We start from the raw sequence: 16,061 nt of genomic DNA, 5'->3' as shown, positions 1-16,061 counted from the left end.
ATTTGCAGGCCATCCGTCCATCATTGTTTTCTGTTTCCCTATTTTATACTGATTTTTTACTCTAAATATATGTTTTATAATTCTTATGTAGAACTGGAGGTGAAAATAGGATGTTTTATAGCATACAAAGATGTAGCACCCCAGATGGTTGACTATGTACAGAAAGAATGCACAATCAATATACAGGTGGGGAAATTCTGAAGTTGATAGAGTGAATCCAGGCCAGCCTGGTATCTACTAACTGGACATTTCTCATGCAGAAGCTCTTATAGTGACATTCTTATCAATACTGCATTAAATAGAATGTAAAGGTAATATGTTCGAAGGCCAGATATCACATTGAGCCCAGGTACTATGGATATAGATATAATTAGGCAGTGACTAAAAAGGGGAGTACTTAAAGTGTGTAGATATAGCTTCAAAAATATGCAAAAGTCAATGAAAATGTAGAGTTAATATTATGGGAAAAAGGTGGAAAGTTTGATAATATCAAGGCATAGATAATATGAAAAAATAAAATATAATTTACAAAACTGGGAACTGAAAAACATATTTGTAAAAATACAAAAATGTAAAATGTAAATGAAAAGCTTAGGATTTATTGTTAGGATGTAAGTGATAAAGATCAAGTCATTGTACACATGTCAATGGATTTTCCTTCATCTATGGTTACTTAATGGGAATCTATTAGTAACTCAATGAAATAATAAAGCCAAAAGGAAGCAGTTTGCTTTTATGATAGTGAAGAAGAAAACAAACAAGTAAAAAATTTTTTTCTGGATTGGGATTTCTAAAATCATTTTCTAAAAATTCTTCATGGGGAACTAATATATGAATTAAGCAAAACAAAACACCCAAATACAGGATTTCAGGGAGAGGATTTGGAGATATATATTTTTTCAAATATAGTTTGCATTTGATACCATTCTGTTTTAGTCCAGTTGCACAACATAGTTGTTTAGAAATCACATACTTTACCCAGTGGTTCCCCTGATATATCAAGTACTCGTTTGACCCCATACACAGTCCTTACAATATTATTGACTATATTCCCTATGCTGTAATTTACACTCCTGTGGCTTCTGTAACTAACAATTTGTACTTGATTCTTTCAGCCTTTGCAACCAGCTCCCACACCTCTACCCCTCTGTTAATTGTCGGTCTGTTCTTTGTATCTGTGAGTCTGTTTATATTTTGTTTATTTTGTTCTTCAGTTTCCACATGTAAGGGAAGTCATATGGTATTTGTCTTTCTCTGACTTATTTCAGAGTGTTATATGATCTAGGTCCATCCATGCTGTCGCAAGAAGTATGGTTTAATTCTTTAATTCTGTTTTAGAACAATGATTTTTTTTTTTACGAAATGTGAAGATATGAATGGTCACTTACAAGCCACACAAATTTTCCATTCTCTTCCATAAAGTCCATCAGTATAAACAAGCTATGGTCCATCACCTGCAGCCTGTTAAATTGATATTACTGGAATAGGTATCAATTGCTTTTATATGTCAAGTACCGCTTACAGAAAGCTGCACACTCATCTAGTTATTTGTGCCCATATTTTGGGACACACAGATGAGGTCAAAATGATAGGACTTTAAGCAATGGGATCCCTGCAAGACTTTTCTTTGGCTCTTGGTTCCTGCTTGTAGAATCCTGACAAAATCACAGGCAACACCAGATCTACCTGCATCGCTGAGAGTCAGGTACTGGACTAACCAGGTTAAACGATCATTCTGGTATCTCACACTTAAGTTATTGTCTTCCAAACCCCTCAGTTAAGGCTGTTTTTATGTTTTGTTTTGTTTTGTTGGTATCATTCTACTAGGTGACTACCTGTCCTACTAGATTCCCACCCTCAGTAAAGTAAAAAAATAGTCACAAAACATATTTTAGCCAAATTGTATTCCCTAATATTTAGAATAATGCCCTCTGATACTGTAAACTCGGTGACTCTAATACAATTTTAAAGTATTTTTTTCTTCCATTTAAAATTTTTCTTTTCCCTTATTGCCTAAGAGTATCTTCTTAAAAGGTGGTAGTCACACTAAAAATGCACTCTGAGAAGAATGGAAATATAAATTGCCTTTTGACATCAGTGATTTTCTGCACCGTCTCCATCTGCAATTCTTTCCACTTGAATCCATATTAAAAGATTGGAAGTGTGGGGGTGGGAGAGGAGGTGGATGGAAATTATTCTCTGAGCATATTTATTATGCCAACAATGCAATTAATTCATCTTTGATGGTATGCAATTAGGTATTAAAATTCCTCATAACTAGATATGTTCTCGGTCAGTTGGAATTACTGTAGATAATTTCAGGTAACTTGGGAATAATTTGGCTAGCTGGAAGGCCTAAACTCACATATAAAGCATTCAGTTTAGGGAAAAATTGGTATGTTCTTCACATTAATTCTCTGCTTAACTATGTTGGAAAATGCAAGTTCCCATAAAACCTGAGGAGGAAACCAGTAATTCTTTTATATTTTAAAGTAAATTTGTGAAGGCACTATAGGGTAATTAAAAATGGCCCCCCAAATTATAGTTTTTCCAAGGGTTAATTATTCTTGCACAAAATTATGAGATTTTATTTATTATACATTATTGGTTTAATTTAGATTCCTATTCCTATTTTTATTAGTTGTCCTTATTTTATTTTCTCTGATTTTCTTTCTCTTATAACAGTGTTGCCAAAGGAAAAGGGAGTTGGGGAAGAAGTAAACATGTTCATATAGTTGGATAGATTTCTCAAACATGTATGGCAATTCCACAATTCAAATTCTGATCATAGTCTATGTTTCTGGAGCACTTTTGGCATTGTATATGCTATCAAGAAAACTGTAACAGACTAGGGGGAAAATATATCAAACCATGTTAGGAGTAGATAGGTGTGGACAGAGAAAAGAGGAATTTCAGGGAGCAAAATGTCACGTCATTTTTGTTTCCATTTCCGCTATAGTATTTTGCTATAACTCAGTAAAAACTGCACTCACTGTCAATTGACAAGCCACAAGCAATTCATAAAGTGACAGATAATTGGGCAACAACCATTTCCTTTGAATTATGGATACACTTATTGTAGGCATTCTTCATGGGAGATATAACTATAATGGCAGTGAATATGGCTGGTGTGAGAAGGAAGTTGATAGAAAGCATACAGTATATAATATATGTAGACATTCTGTTAACACTAATCACTGGAAAAATGTTTGCTTCAAAAGCTATGTGATCCAATGTAATACTATGGATATTCTCTTAAAATATGTCCTTTTAAAATGGAAATAATACAGTCAACTCAATAACAAAAGCATATTTTAAGTTTTAGAGAGTCACTAGTTATTCTTTGGAGTTTTAAAGAATATTCCATTGTCAATCAAACAATAAAACATATAAAAGTTTTCCCATAAAATTATTAGGGAAACAATTTTAGTGACATGACTTACTCTGAACTGCGATACACATTAAACATAATAAAACAGAATCAACGAGAGAAAACCAATCAATCACACACAGGCTTGCTGATACTCACTTAGCATGACGAATATCGGGCAGTGATCTCTCTAGAGCAATATTGTTGCTGACAAAGATATTGAAGCCATTTTCCCTGTAAGCTGAGTCGTCATGGTCCTCTTCAGTGAGGGGGTAGGGTTTCCCGTGTTCACCTTTCCCTAACAGGAGAAAAGAAGATAGGATCGTCATCTGCATAAAAACCACTTCATCTGCTAACACAGATGATATGACTTGAAAGTATATCTTTAGTCACCTGCTGTATGCTCCACAGAAGGTTCTAGTATTAAGGTTTTGTTATACTATATCATTTTATTTATGAAGAAGAGATATACTCACAATAGGCTTTCAGTGTATGTTTCCTAATATTTTCATTCTGATTATAATATTTATACAGCTTTATAATTTGATTTTATACAAAATATGTGTGAAAAATTGATCTTTTCACTTACTTTCAATGGCTAATATCATTTCAATGGCTAATATCATTGTATCCCAACTTATACCATTCCACTGAAAATACACTTTACTTTTAATTTTTGCTATTATATGCAATGTTTAAATGAATATCTTTTTATATGTTCCTAATTATGTATTTTGGAGAAGGAAGGATAACTTCTACAAATAGAATTGCTAGTTTTCACTCATCCTTAGAAGCACTGAATAATATTTTGAAATGTACTGGTGAAATATATGTTATTCATACTTTAATATGCCTTTTCTTGATTACTAATGAAATTAATAATTATATATATATTTATCATTTCTATTTCTTACATTGCTAAATTATTGTTCAGTTTTGTGTGTTTTTAGAAAAATAATTTACTTTGCTTACTAAAATTCTGTTTAATTCATATGTTACAAATATTTTTAAGTTTATTAAATCGAAATCTAATTTAAGACTTCTCCTTTCTCATTCTGCATACCAGGGACTTGATATTCTGTCCTAACAAGCTGCACAGACTGAGCGACGAACTGCTCTGGGGTCTGAAAGAGAGGAGAGAACACAATACAAACCGCTGCCCCCCAAGTTCGAAGGGCAGGCAGGTGATTACAGGAAGTTGAGGCTTATCAGACACACTCGGGAGTGACAATGGCTGGGGAACTGGTGCCAGGATAGAAAACCCTGAACTGTAATTGATGTCGCTGGCCGCTCAGTGCAGGCAAGTCTGAGAGTTAAACACTCCAAAGGGAGGAACCTAGTGTGAGGAACCCCAATAATTTTGTGAGACTTACCTCCAGAAGCTCAACCAGACTCTGAGAGTAAATATTGAAGAAAAACCCTTTGTGCTTCCAGCAAGGGAAGGAGAAAAGGAGCCATTTTGAAGTAGGTCCAAAACCACTCTTCCTCTTAATAAGGCCTCTCCTCAGGAGAAACTAGTTAAGCAGAGTCTCACCTGTTGGGCCTTTATCAGAACATAACTAAGCTGGGAGACGAGAAAAGTCCAGACTAAGCACACCTGAGCTATCCCAGACAACCAAAGATGGAAGAAAAAAAAAAACCCTGAGAAAATGCTATGAAGTTCACAGTCCAGAGGCATAGGTGCGCTAAAAGCCTGATTATAACACTGTAGAACACTGCCCCTCCCACACCTCACCCTCACATTAATAAAGGCCTATCTACAGCAATTCATTGCACTCAGCACATCCTGTGCAACTGTCAAGAAAAAGTTACGAGGCATACCAAACATGACGAACATGATTTGAAGACACAGAGCAAGCATCAGAACTAGGCATGGCGGGACATGGGAATTAACAAACTGGGAGTGGAAGACAATTATGATTAATGTGCTAAGGGTTCTTTGAAAAAGTATATAGCAGGCAGAAATGGATCAGCAATGTAAATAGAAAGATGGAAATTTGATGAAACAACAAAAAACAAATAACCCCCAAATAAACAAGAAATGCTAGTGATAAAAACATTGTGACAGAAATAAAGAATGCTTTTGATAGGCTTATTAGTAGACTGGACACAGCTATCTAAATGACCTCTGACCTTGAGGATATACTATTAGAAGCCCAAAACAAAAAGCAAATAGAAAAAAAGACTATTTGGAGCAGAGTATTGAAGGACTTCAGGACAACTACAAAAGGTGTAACGTACATGTAATGTATGTTACATGTAATGTAATGTATGTATGTCTCCTTCCAGAAGAGGAAGGAAAAGAAAGGGACAGAAGAAATGTTGGAAACAACAATGATGGAAAAGTTATCCAAATTAATGTCAGATACCAAGCCACATATCCAAGAAGTTTATAGAACACCAAGTAGGATAAAGGCCAAATAACAACAAAAATATACCTACACATGTCATTTTCAAAGTAAAGAAAATCAAAGATAAAGAAAAATCCTGATAGAAGTCAAAAAAACAAACATCTAACCTACAGAGGAACAAAGAATTCTACCAGACTTCTCCCCAGAAACCATGCAAGCAAGAGGAAAATGAACAGAAATAAATACTTCAGAGAGAAAAACCACCAACTTATAATTCTGTACCCAACAAAATTATCCTTACAGAGTAAAGAAGTAAAGACTTTCTCAGACAAACAAATACAGAGGGAACTTGTTGCCGGCAGACCTGCTTTGTAAGGGTTATTAAAAGAAATCTTTGGAGAGAATGAAAATGATAGAGATCAGAATCTTGGGTCCACATAAAGAAGGAAAAGTACTGAAGAAGGAATAAGGGAAAATAAAATAAAAACAGAAACCTTTTTATTTTTCTTACCCTTAAATGCTATTATAGTTTGTTCAAAATTAATACTAAAAAAAAAAAAAAAGAAGGGGTTTTTGGGGGGCTTTTTTGGAGGGGAGGGGGGGGGGGTCAAACATGTATTTGATTATATATGCTTATGTATATAGCATGTATAGTATATACACACTTATGTATGCTTATATAAAAGTGAAACAAATGACAACAGTGAGGCAGGAACTTGGAGAAAGGAATTGAACTTATTTTGTTATTCAGTATTATAAGGTATTCATTCATACTGCCCATGAAGTAATATAGTGTTACTTGGAAATAGACTTGGATTAGTTGAAAATGTATGTTGCAAATTCTAGGGCAACCATTTAAAAAGGTTTTTTTTAAAAAAGGGTAACCAGTATGCTAAGAAAAAAGAGAAAATCATATAAAATTCCCAATTAAAACAATATAAGGCAGAAAAATAATAAAAAACAAAACCAGAACAGGAACGAGGGCCACAAATAGAAAAGAGTAACAAAATATGGTGGATATTAGCCAGTATCAATAATCACTTTGAATGCCGGTGGTCTAAATTTAGCACCAATTAAAAGACAGAATGTGTCAGAATTGATCAAGAAAAATCGAAGATTTTTTTCCCTCCACATGATTGTATTTTTTCTTTCATTGCTTCTCATTTACATATTTATAATAAGTTCTTTTTTATTCCAATATTATTTTTTTAATTTCATTCATGAATTCAGGGTTTAAAATTTTATTTTTATTTAATCCATGACAATTTTTGAACCATCTGAAACTTATTTTTCTGTGAGAAATAAGGAAACTCTCACATTTTTTTCCACCAATGGTTAGGTAGGTGTAGGAAAGGCATTTAATGAATAACTTGCCTTTTTCTTTCCTGCCTTTAAATGCCACACACAAGAGTTTTGTACCATTTCTGTGCCCATTTAGGAACATCCATAAGGAGCTGCTTCCGTTTCCTGTCAGTTCTTTCACTGTGATGCTGTGGCACAAATTCAGTTTGACAATTTGCCACCATGAACTCACCATATTCTTTTTCAGACTCTTATTGCACACTTATTGTTCTAGGTAAACTTTAGACTCATTTTACTGTTTAATTAAATCACCGCTGAATTTTTTAAATTTTATTTAGTTATTTTTCAAGTACATTTTTTTGTCTATTTCTCCCATCCCAGCCCCCCCGCCCTGTGCTCCCCTCCTAGTCCTCATCCCTGTGTCTTTCATACTTGTTCCTCAAAATCCCTCCCCTTTTTCCCCCTTAAATTCCCTTCCCTCTCCCCTCTGGTCACTGCCCACTTGTCCTCTATTTCAGTGTCTTTGTTTTTATTCTGCTTGCTTGTTTGTTTTGTTGTTTAGCTTCCTGTTAAAGGTGAGATTTTATTTTGGGATTATATTCATATATTAGTTCACCCTTGGAAAAGTGTTATTTTTATATATCTCAATTTTTCAAGGCTCTTTACCTTGCATGTGAGTGGAATTTTACAGTTTTCTTTATTTAAATCTTATGCATTTTTGTTAACTTTTACTAGGGATGTGTTTTTCTTCGCTGTCCTTTCTTTCACACACAGAAGCTACTCATATTTACATTTATTTGTCAACCAGTCACTTTATTGAACTCATTTTTTCTAATATATATATTTATCTCGGGTATTTTCAAGGTACACATAATTTTATTTCAAATAATAATACTTCTTTCCTCCTCTTTTCTTCCTGAGTGCCAGGTGTGAGCTTTCTTGTTTAATTCTATAGTTTACAGTAAATACCACTGGTGTTAGCAGGCATTGCTTGGGTAATGACTTTAAAGAGATTCCTGTGAAACGTTGCAAATGAACATTGTGTGCTGAGTATGTGTTTCTAAGTGTGTGTGTGTGTGTGTGTGTGTGTGTGTGTGTGTGTGTGTGTGTGGTACCAGTGTAAAAAAATCCTTTTAGCACCTGTTAACTGAAGGTTTATCATATATAGAACACATTTTACCAAATTCTTTTTCAAGAACTTTAGAGACTTACACGTTTCACTTGATTAAGCTTTGATTTTGCCATATTTTGTTTTTAATTACTGAGATTCATTTCAATGTTGTTAGTAAATTTGGCTTCTGTAGCCATATTCTCCCATATATGAAAGCTCTTCTTTCCCTCTGCCCCCTGACCAAATGACATTAACCTCAGTGAAGCTGACGGCCAAGATCAAACATCGAGGGACTGATAAGAGATTATACGCTCCAGAAGCACACAAACAATCTCTCCAATTTAAATGGAGAAAAACAAACAAAAACTTAAGTGTTTCACTTTGGACATCAAAAAGGGAAATAGTGGAACTTACCTGTTTCCTTGTTTTGATTTCTTAGAAAAAAATGCCACTTATTTTTACAAATTAAATATAAAATAAATAAGTCTGAAAATTTTCATTTGCATAACAGCTAATTTTTGAGCATCTATTATGTACAAAGTACCACGTTAAATGATTTTATTATATTTTTGGTTCAACACTTGTAAACAAACATGGTTCTATGCATGGAAGTAAACAAAAGAGAGACTGACATTTTCAGCAAGAATTTTCCCTATCATTTCCACTAGCCATCAAACATGGAGACTTGTAAAGACCTGTCTCTCTCTTCCACAGTGGCCAAATTAGCTAAAGACCTTACATATTACTGGTGTGAACTGGATTGATGGGCCACATCAATCCTATTTAATAAAAAAAAGTCATATTGCATAGTAATCTTTACTTTCTTCAAAAATTTTTATGTTGAAATTTATGTGTCCTAAGTGAAATGAATACAAACATTCGAGGCTTTGTTTCAATAGTGTTTGTAGAGATGTGTTTAATGCTGAGCTTTCAGATTCACCTACTTTTAAGGCAACAAACATAAAATTTTAAAGCTATGCATCCATTAAAACATCTATCACTCAAAGGGAAATTCATTTTCACAGTTTATAGTCTTCAGATTGATAAATCTCCTGAGACAAGACCTTTCAAATGAATGAGTGATTCTCTACAGTTATAAAACCAACTGTGTGAGTCACCAATGATGACATAATAGAAATTTCTTCATTGCAGTTGTGAAAATAAATGGGCTTTAAAATTTTGTGTTCTTATGTACAAGGCCTGCAGTATTTACTGTAAATGCTACCAATCTTCTTAAAGGTTGGTATGCAGAAATTCAGACCTAGAAAATATAATGAACTTTGGCATTTCTTTTGTAAAATAACAAAGCAAATAAAAAAATCCAAAGAAAACATGTATGTTGGAAAAATGATATATTCAAAGGTCTTTAGAGTGATTGTTAGTCTACAGATTTGCCTATCTAAAATTTAAAACATTATAATATAACTAACTGTTATCAATTATAAATTCAAATCAGTCGTTTAAATCTAAGAAATAGTACACTGTGTGCTGTTTGAAATAGTAAGAGAGGTAAAGTGAGCCATTTTAAAGAATCAAAATATTAAAATTAAATACTATATCTAAATGTATGTATAGGCATTAAGGAGAAAATTGCAAAGTCCTATAAGTTTGTCTCTGATATTATATATATTCAAGAATATACTACAACTTAACATGGAAATTAATTTTTTCAAAGTACACCTGATATTCATTCTACAAATAAGATGACTATTTACATAAACTGGTAATCTTATAGATTGTTATTATTTTCATTTTTTAATGTATGTTGATTGTCTACTATACATACCACTTGATAGTAAAAGTGCAAAGTGCGCAGTTTGAACCCAGGCCTGAAGAAGCTAGAAGTAGACTCCGATTAAGAATATATGGGGATTATAGGCTGAATGTTTTTATCACTGCAAAATCGACATGTTGAAATCCTAATTCCCAATAGAAGGGTGTTTGCAGATGGGGGCTTTGGGAGGTGACTAGGCCATGAGGGATCAGAACTCATGAACATGAATGGGGTTAGTGCCTATGAAAGAGACCCCAGAAAGCTCTCTGGGGCCTTCTACCATGAGAGAAAATAGTGAGAAGTCAGTCTTCTATGAATCAGGAAGCAGGACCCTATCAGAAACCAGATCGGCCAGTGCCCTGAACTTGGACTCCCCTGTCTCCATAACTGTGAGATATAAATTTCTGTTGTTTATATACCACCTAGTCTGTATTTGATTATAGCAGCCCATGTGGAATAAGACATGGCAAACCTGTAAAACGGTTGTGAAAAAGAAACATGGTGATTATGGAAGCAAATAAACTAAACAATAAATCCTTAAGAGTTTCAAAATTATAACAAACTGATGAACTTGGTATGGCTTGAAAACTCCAACTAGAAAAAGTGAATTTTCAGCTCAGAGTTGAAGGATAGTGAGAGATGTACATTACTTTGAAGAACCTTGGGCTGAGGAAACTATATAAGAAAGAATTGAGGTGAATGAATTTGTACCAGTAAGAATTTTGAAATAGGCTCTTTGGAAAATAATTAATAAATCTATCTACACAGATTGAGATCTTATAAAATGGAGTTCTGAGAGATAAAAGAGGTTTTTGTTAGAGGGAAAAAATCTAGTTACAGACAATTTAAGGTAATTGAACTTTCTTTGAAGTAATTAAAGTATAAGAATAACATAGGGAAATCAGTGTTTTAACACTTTTCCTGAGGGTTCTTGATTAAAAAACCATTGGAACAGTCAAGAATCTATATAGTTAGGCCTTTTCTGTAATGTAATTTTCTTGGAGAGATTTTCCCTGATCAACCCATTTTAAACCAGCACACCTGCCACTGTTTCATTTCCCAAATCTACTCCATTTTCACCATGTATTGCTTATGATTCTCATTTTACATATTAATTACCTATCTCCCCATTAGGATGTAAGCTGCATAAAAGCAGGAATTTTTTGCTATTCCTCAGAACCTAAAGAAGTGCCTGCCACATAGTAAATACTTAACGAACATTTGAGTGGTATTCAAATAAGAAGTGATAGGATTTGGGCATATTACCACCTGGAAATAAAGATACTCATTTATTTATTCAAACTCATATAGCATTCCTCTGAGACATAGGGGCAGGAGATTCAATGATGAATAACACAGTTACTGCCTTTGGTATCATGTTTAAGAGAAAAAAGTTAAAAAAGATCATTGTGCTTTAAAACACAAATATAATAATCTATAAGGTCATTGGGGAATGAGATTACGTATCAAAAACTTTGGGTCAGGACCCTTTAGCATAGTACTCATCCCACGGGTTGTCCCCCAAAGTACCTGTGACATGAGTGAGTGGATAACTGAAATGAGTGCACTGGCCGCTGTGAGGAGGACAGAGGATGTCTCAATGATACGGGACTTGCCAGCAGACGTGGGAAAGCATCAGGTGGGCAGGCAGAAAAGAACTGTCACGGGAATGGCACGGGGAGGTGAGAGCATAAGTTGTGATTATGAATCCCAACTATCGTTTGGTATGCTTGGAGTATGATTTTTATAAGGTGGAACAGGAAGGCATGGCTGGAAAAGCAGTATATTGTTGGTTTTGCATTGTTCTAGAAGTGATTAAAGTCACTGAAGTGAATAATAACTCTGTAATCCATACCGAAATCTCTATGGTAACAACAGAAATCACACAAGAATGTATAATACAAAAGCCGATAAAGAAAAAACATGTAATAAGAAAAAGTTCTATTTGTGTAACAACAAAGCGGTCAAGGATGGATTAAGGATTATGTAAGTAATGACACGTGTGGAAAACATATAGTAAAGTTTAAGTGAAATAGGTTCTTTAAAAATCTTACCAAAATTAACAACAAATATTTAACATCAAAATTGGCCCTGTATCTATTTAAAAATTTTTAAAAAAAATATCTTATTTGTGTATTTATTTTTTGAAAGAGTGGAAGGGAAGGAGAAAGAAACAGAAAGAAACATCAATGTGTGGTCGCCTCTCATGCGCCCCTCACTGGGGACCTGGCCCCACAACCTAGGCTTGTGCCCTGACTGGGAATTGAACTGGTGACCCTGTGGTTTGCAGGCTGGCATTCAATCCACTGAGCCACACCAGCCAGGGCTAAATTTTATTTTTTTTAATTGTTTTATTAAATATTTACTGAATATACAAACATCTAGCTTATTAAATATATTTTTCCAAATTGATGAAGAAAGATACAGTTCACACGTAACACTGTATAAGTTCAGGGTGTACATGTGTTGATTTGATACACTTATATAACAAGAAATTACTACCACTGTAGTAATAGCTACCACCTCCATCGCCCCACGTAATTATGATTGCTTTTTCTTGGCAAAAACATTTAGCAACTTTCAAATATATAAGTCAACATTGTTCACTATAATCACCATGCTGTACATTAGCCGCCCAGACTTATTCATCTTATTAACTGGTAGTTTGTAGCCTTTGACCAACGTGTCACCATTTCCCTCTGTCCCCAGCCCCTGGTAATCACCATTCTACTGTTTCCATGAGTTTTTATATTCAATATGTAAGTGATATCACACAGTATTTGTCCTTCTCTGTCTGACTTATTTCACTTCGAATATGCAATATATTGTTATTCAGCCACAAGGAAAAAAGGACATTCTTGTATTTGCTACAACGTGGATGAACCTTGAGGCCATTATTTTTTTTAATTGAAAACTCCAGGCCCACATGGATTTACTGATAATTTTTCCAAACATTAAAGTGAGAAATAATATTATGTTTACACAAATACGTTAGCAAAGAAAGAAATATTTGTTGTGATACCAGCACGAGACTGATATCAAAACTAGGTACGGGCATTACAAGACAGGAATATATCGGGCCGATGTTGCTTACAAGTATAGATAGAAAAATCCTTAATGAAATTTGGCAAATTGAATCTATTGATATTTTAAAAGATACCTTGCGACCACCTGGAATTTATTCCAGAAAGGCAAAGTTGGCTTAACATTCAAAGTCAAGTATTAAAGAGGTTGTATGGCTGCCTCAATATAGGCAAAAATCATTTGATAAAACAGCAACACATTCAAAATGAAAATTTTCAGTAACCTTGGAATAGAACAGAACTATTTTTAATGTGACATGGGGTATCCACAATAAAAATGCAATATATGTCATATACCATCACTGGTAAAATAATAAACACCTTTGCCCTGAGGTTGGAGACACAGTAATAATGTCAAGTATCACCACCTCTGTCCACCTTGACCCTGTGTATTGGGCCTATCAGGTGAAATAAGTCATGAAGAAGAAGTAAAAGCTATAAAGACTATAAAGTAAAACTAAAAACTCATATTATTTTTAATAACCTAATTGAGCACAAAAACAACAAAATTTAAAAACTATAAAAATTGATGTTAATTTGTCAAATTTTTTACTGATAAAGGTCAATAGATAATCAGCTCTCTATATACTAATAAAAAGATTGAAATATAATATTCAAAGTGGCTTTTAAAATAACACAAAAATATAAAATGTAGTACTAAATCTAACAAAATATAGATAAGGCCATTCTGCATACTAAAAATATAAGAAACACTGCTTTTAAAAATGAATGAAGACCCAAATAACTGAAGTGATATATCATGACCTTAGATTGGAAAGGTATATTAAGACCAGCTATGATGCAATCTAAATTAAAATCCCAGGAGATTTGCTGGGTGGCAGCGGTGTTGTTGTTCTTGGTGTGTGTTTGAGGGGGAGGAGGTGTCAGTGAGACTGAGGACCTGAATAATAATACATTTGGAAATGCCAAATACCCAGCATACCCACCACAGTATTAATGAAGAAGACCATAGTTGAGAAAATTAAAACTATACACATTTGGCTATAGTGCAAACCAGATCTGATCTGGTTATGTAAAATTGACATGCAATATGTAGTGATAGTAACCAACCATTCAGGAACAATGATAACAATGAGGATGATATTGTCTCCACTTTCTGAGCATGAAAACTTCACTTAAAAAAAGTTATCTATTTTATGTATCATGTAGAGATAGGGGTCATTTTTATACTAAAAAATTATGTATTTTTTGATTTAGTAATAAGGAATTAAATAACAAGAATTGTTTACATTCCTGCTGAGCACATCTCTTTAAAGTGGAGATAACTTATTTATGTGTACAAACGGATGTTGTTAATAAGTTTGCTATGAAAGATTGAGAATTGACTTTGTTTAAAATAGACATTTGTATAGAAATCTTAGTGTTCTATCATTTTTCAGATTTCAGTGTGGGCTCATAAAAAGTTTTTATTTTCTAATTGTATAGTTATTCTCCACATTATGGTAAAATGTTTGTTATCTGCGGCTAATGCAGGGGAAATCTTCTTGTTAAGATATATTTCACATCGATGTCCCAAACATTTTAAATCTTATTTTGCTTCATTTATCATTGGTGCATCAGGGATCTACTTACACAGAGAGAGGTACAAGGTTTTATCAGTCATGAAGTGATAACGAGCATTTTTAAATCTTATTTAAAAAGGTACTGGGATTTATATATTCAAGGATTTCTACATTTTCTCTCTCCTCCTTGTATTCTCGCTTCTTCTTAAGGAGAAATGCTCCATTTGAGTTCCATGCAGTGCATTTCCTGTTAAGTGATGACTTTTTTGTTGTTGTCGAACTCAGAATAAATGGAACATTACTGTCAAATGTGTCAAATTACTGACCTGGTATGCTTAGCCCCTCCCTTTGTGTAAAAATCATAAATGCTCAGGGGGTCATAAATTGGGCAGTTTACCATTTCTAAAAATGAGGCAACATAAAGTATTACATATTTCATTGAAGGGTATAGAGAAGTTGGGATTAAAAACTATCAAACAAGTAGAAAGCAATAGAAATAAAATTAAAAGGCCGCTTATAAAGTGGCAAAATAGAATAAAATCTGCAAAAGAAAAAAGATTAGGAAAGAAAGCTATAAATAAAAAGACAAGACTTGAGGGCGGTACACTCTCCAACAGATTTTGAATGAAGGAGTAAAAGTTTGACTAATAAAATAATAATTTTATAATGTTATCAATAACATTGTGCATAGATGGAAAGGGCAACTAAAATTCTATTTTACTGTTGATGAGGGAAATATAGAGGCTTTTGTCCTAAATAAGTTCAAGAAAAAATTATGTTAGTTAAATATTAAGAGGGACATTGAAATAAATGTGGTTTAAAAAAGTGATATATAATATATATCAGAGGTAAAATAGTTTCTATGTAACATCCTCATATGATATTTTGATTATGGGGAAAAAAACCAATGGCTTATTAAAGTATATGCCATTTATGCTAAAATTTTAACATGATGCTGAAGGACAAATGAATTCTTATTCAATAGATTATAAAGAAAGATGGATGCATGAAAATAGATAAAGGAATGAAAAAATGTTCTTTTATATAGTCATTCAAGAATAAGAACACCGCAAACATCACATTTTTTTGTCAGCATCGTGGTGGTTGGTGGTTGGTGGTTGGTGGTTGGTGGTTGGTGGTTGGTGGTTGGTGGTTGGTGGTTGGTGGTTGGTAGTTGGTGGTTGGTAAAGAACTGAGACCCAGAGACAGTGGGCCTTGTTGGGCAAGTCCGATGCTGGCTACCCGAGCTCTGGCTGAGTGGTGTGAAGCCAAGATCGAAATGCAGCCAAACTGCTGGAACGGATCATTGCCATACCATGGCCACAGTACCTCATTTAGCAATAAATGGGTACAGCAATTTGGAGTTGGAGGTTAAGCATCTAGGTCCTGAATTTTACATGATAATTTCCTCCTAAGAGGCTGTGTAACTCAGGTTGGTGCTCCATATTTCCACCTCAGTTGCTCTATCTACCAAGACCAGAAGCGTGGCTCAACATTATGCTCCAACTAATGTTTAATGCTACCCATCGTTCAATTTTCTTTTTTTA

General features: G+C 34.0%; 1 protein-coding gene across 1 annotated transcript in view; it reads right to left on the bottom strand.

The window, feature by feature from the left end:
• Nucleotides 1–16,061, bottom strand: part of GALNTL6 (polypeptide N-acetylgalactosaminyltransferase like 6) — an 872,151-nt gene that overhangs the window by 500,818 nt on the left and 355,272 nt on the right. Inside the window, exon 3 of the mRNA XM_037155041.2 lies at nt 3,530–3,668. Coding sequence (XP_037010936.1) covers nt 3,530–3,668 — 139 coding nt within the window. The remainder of the gene's footprint in view (nt 1–3,529; nt 3,669–16,061) is intronic.

This window comes from Artibeus jamaicensis, unplaced genomic scaffold, assembly GCF_021234435.1.
Source record: "Artibeus jamaicensis isolate MK-2021 breed Jamaican fruit bat unplaced genomic scaffold, CSHL_Jam_final scaffold_537, whole genome shotgun sequence".
NCBI classification, from domain to species: domain Eukaryota; kingdom Metazoa; phylum Chordata; class Mammalia; order Chiroptera; family Phyllostomidae; genus Artibeus; species Artibeus jamaicensis.
Note: the sequence above shows the minus strand (reverse complement) of the source record. Positions and strands in the feature narration are given on the sequence as shown.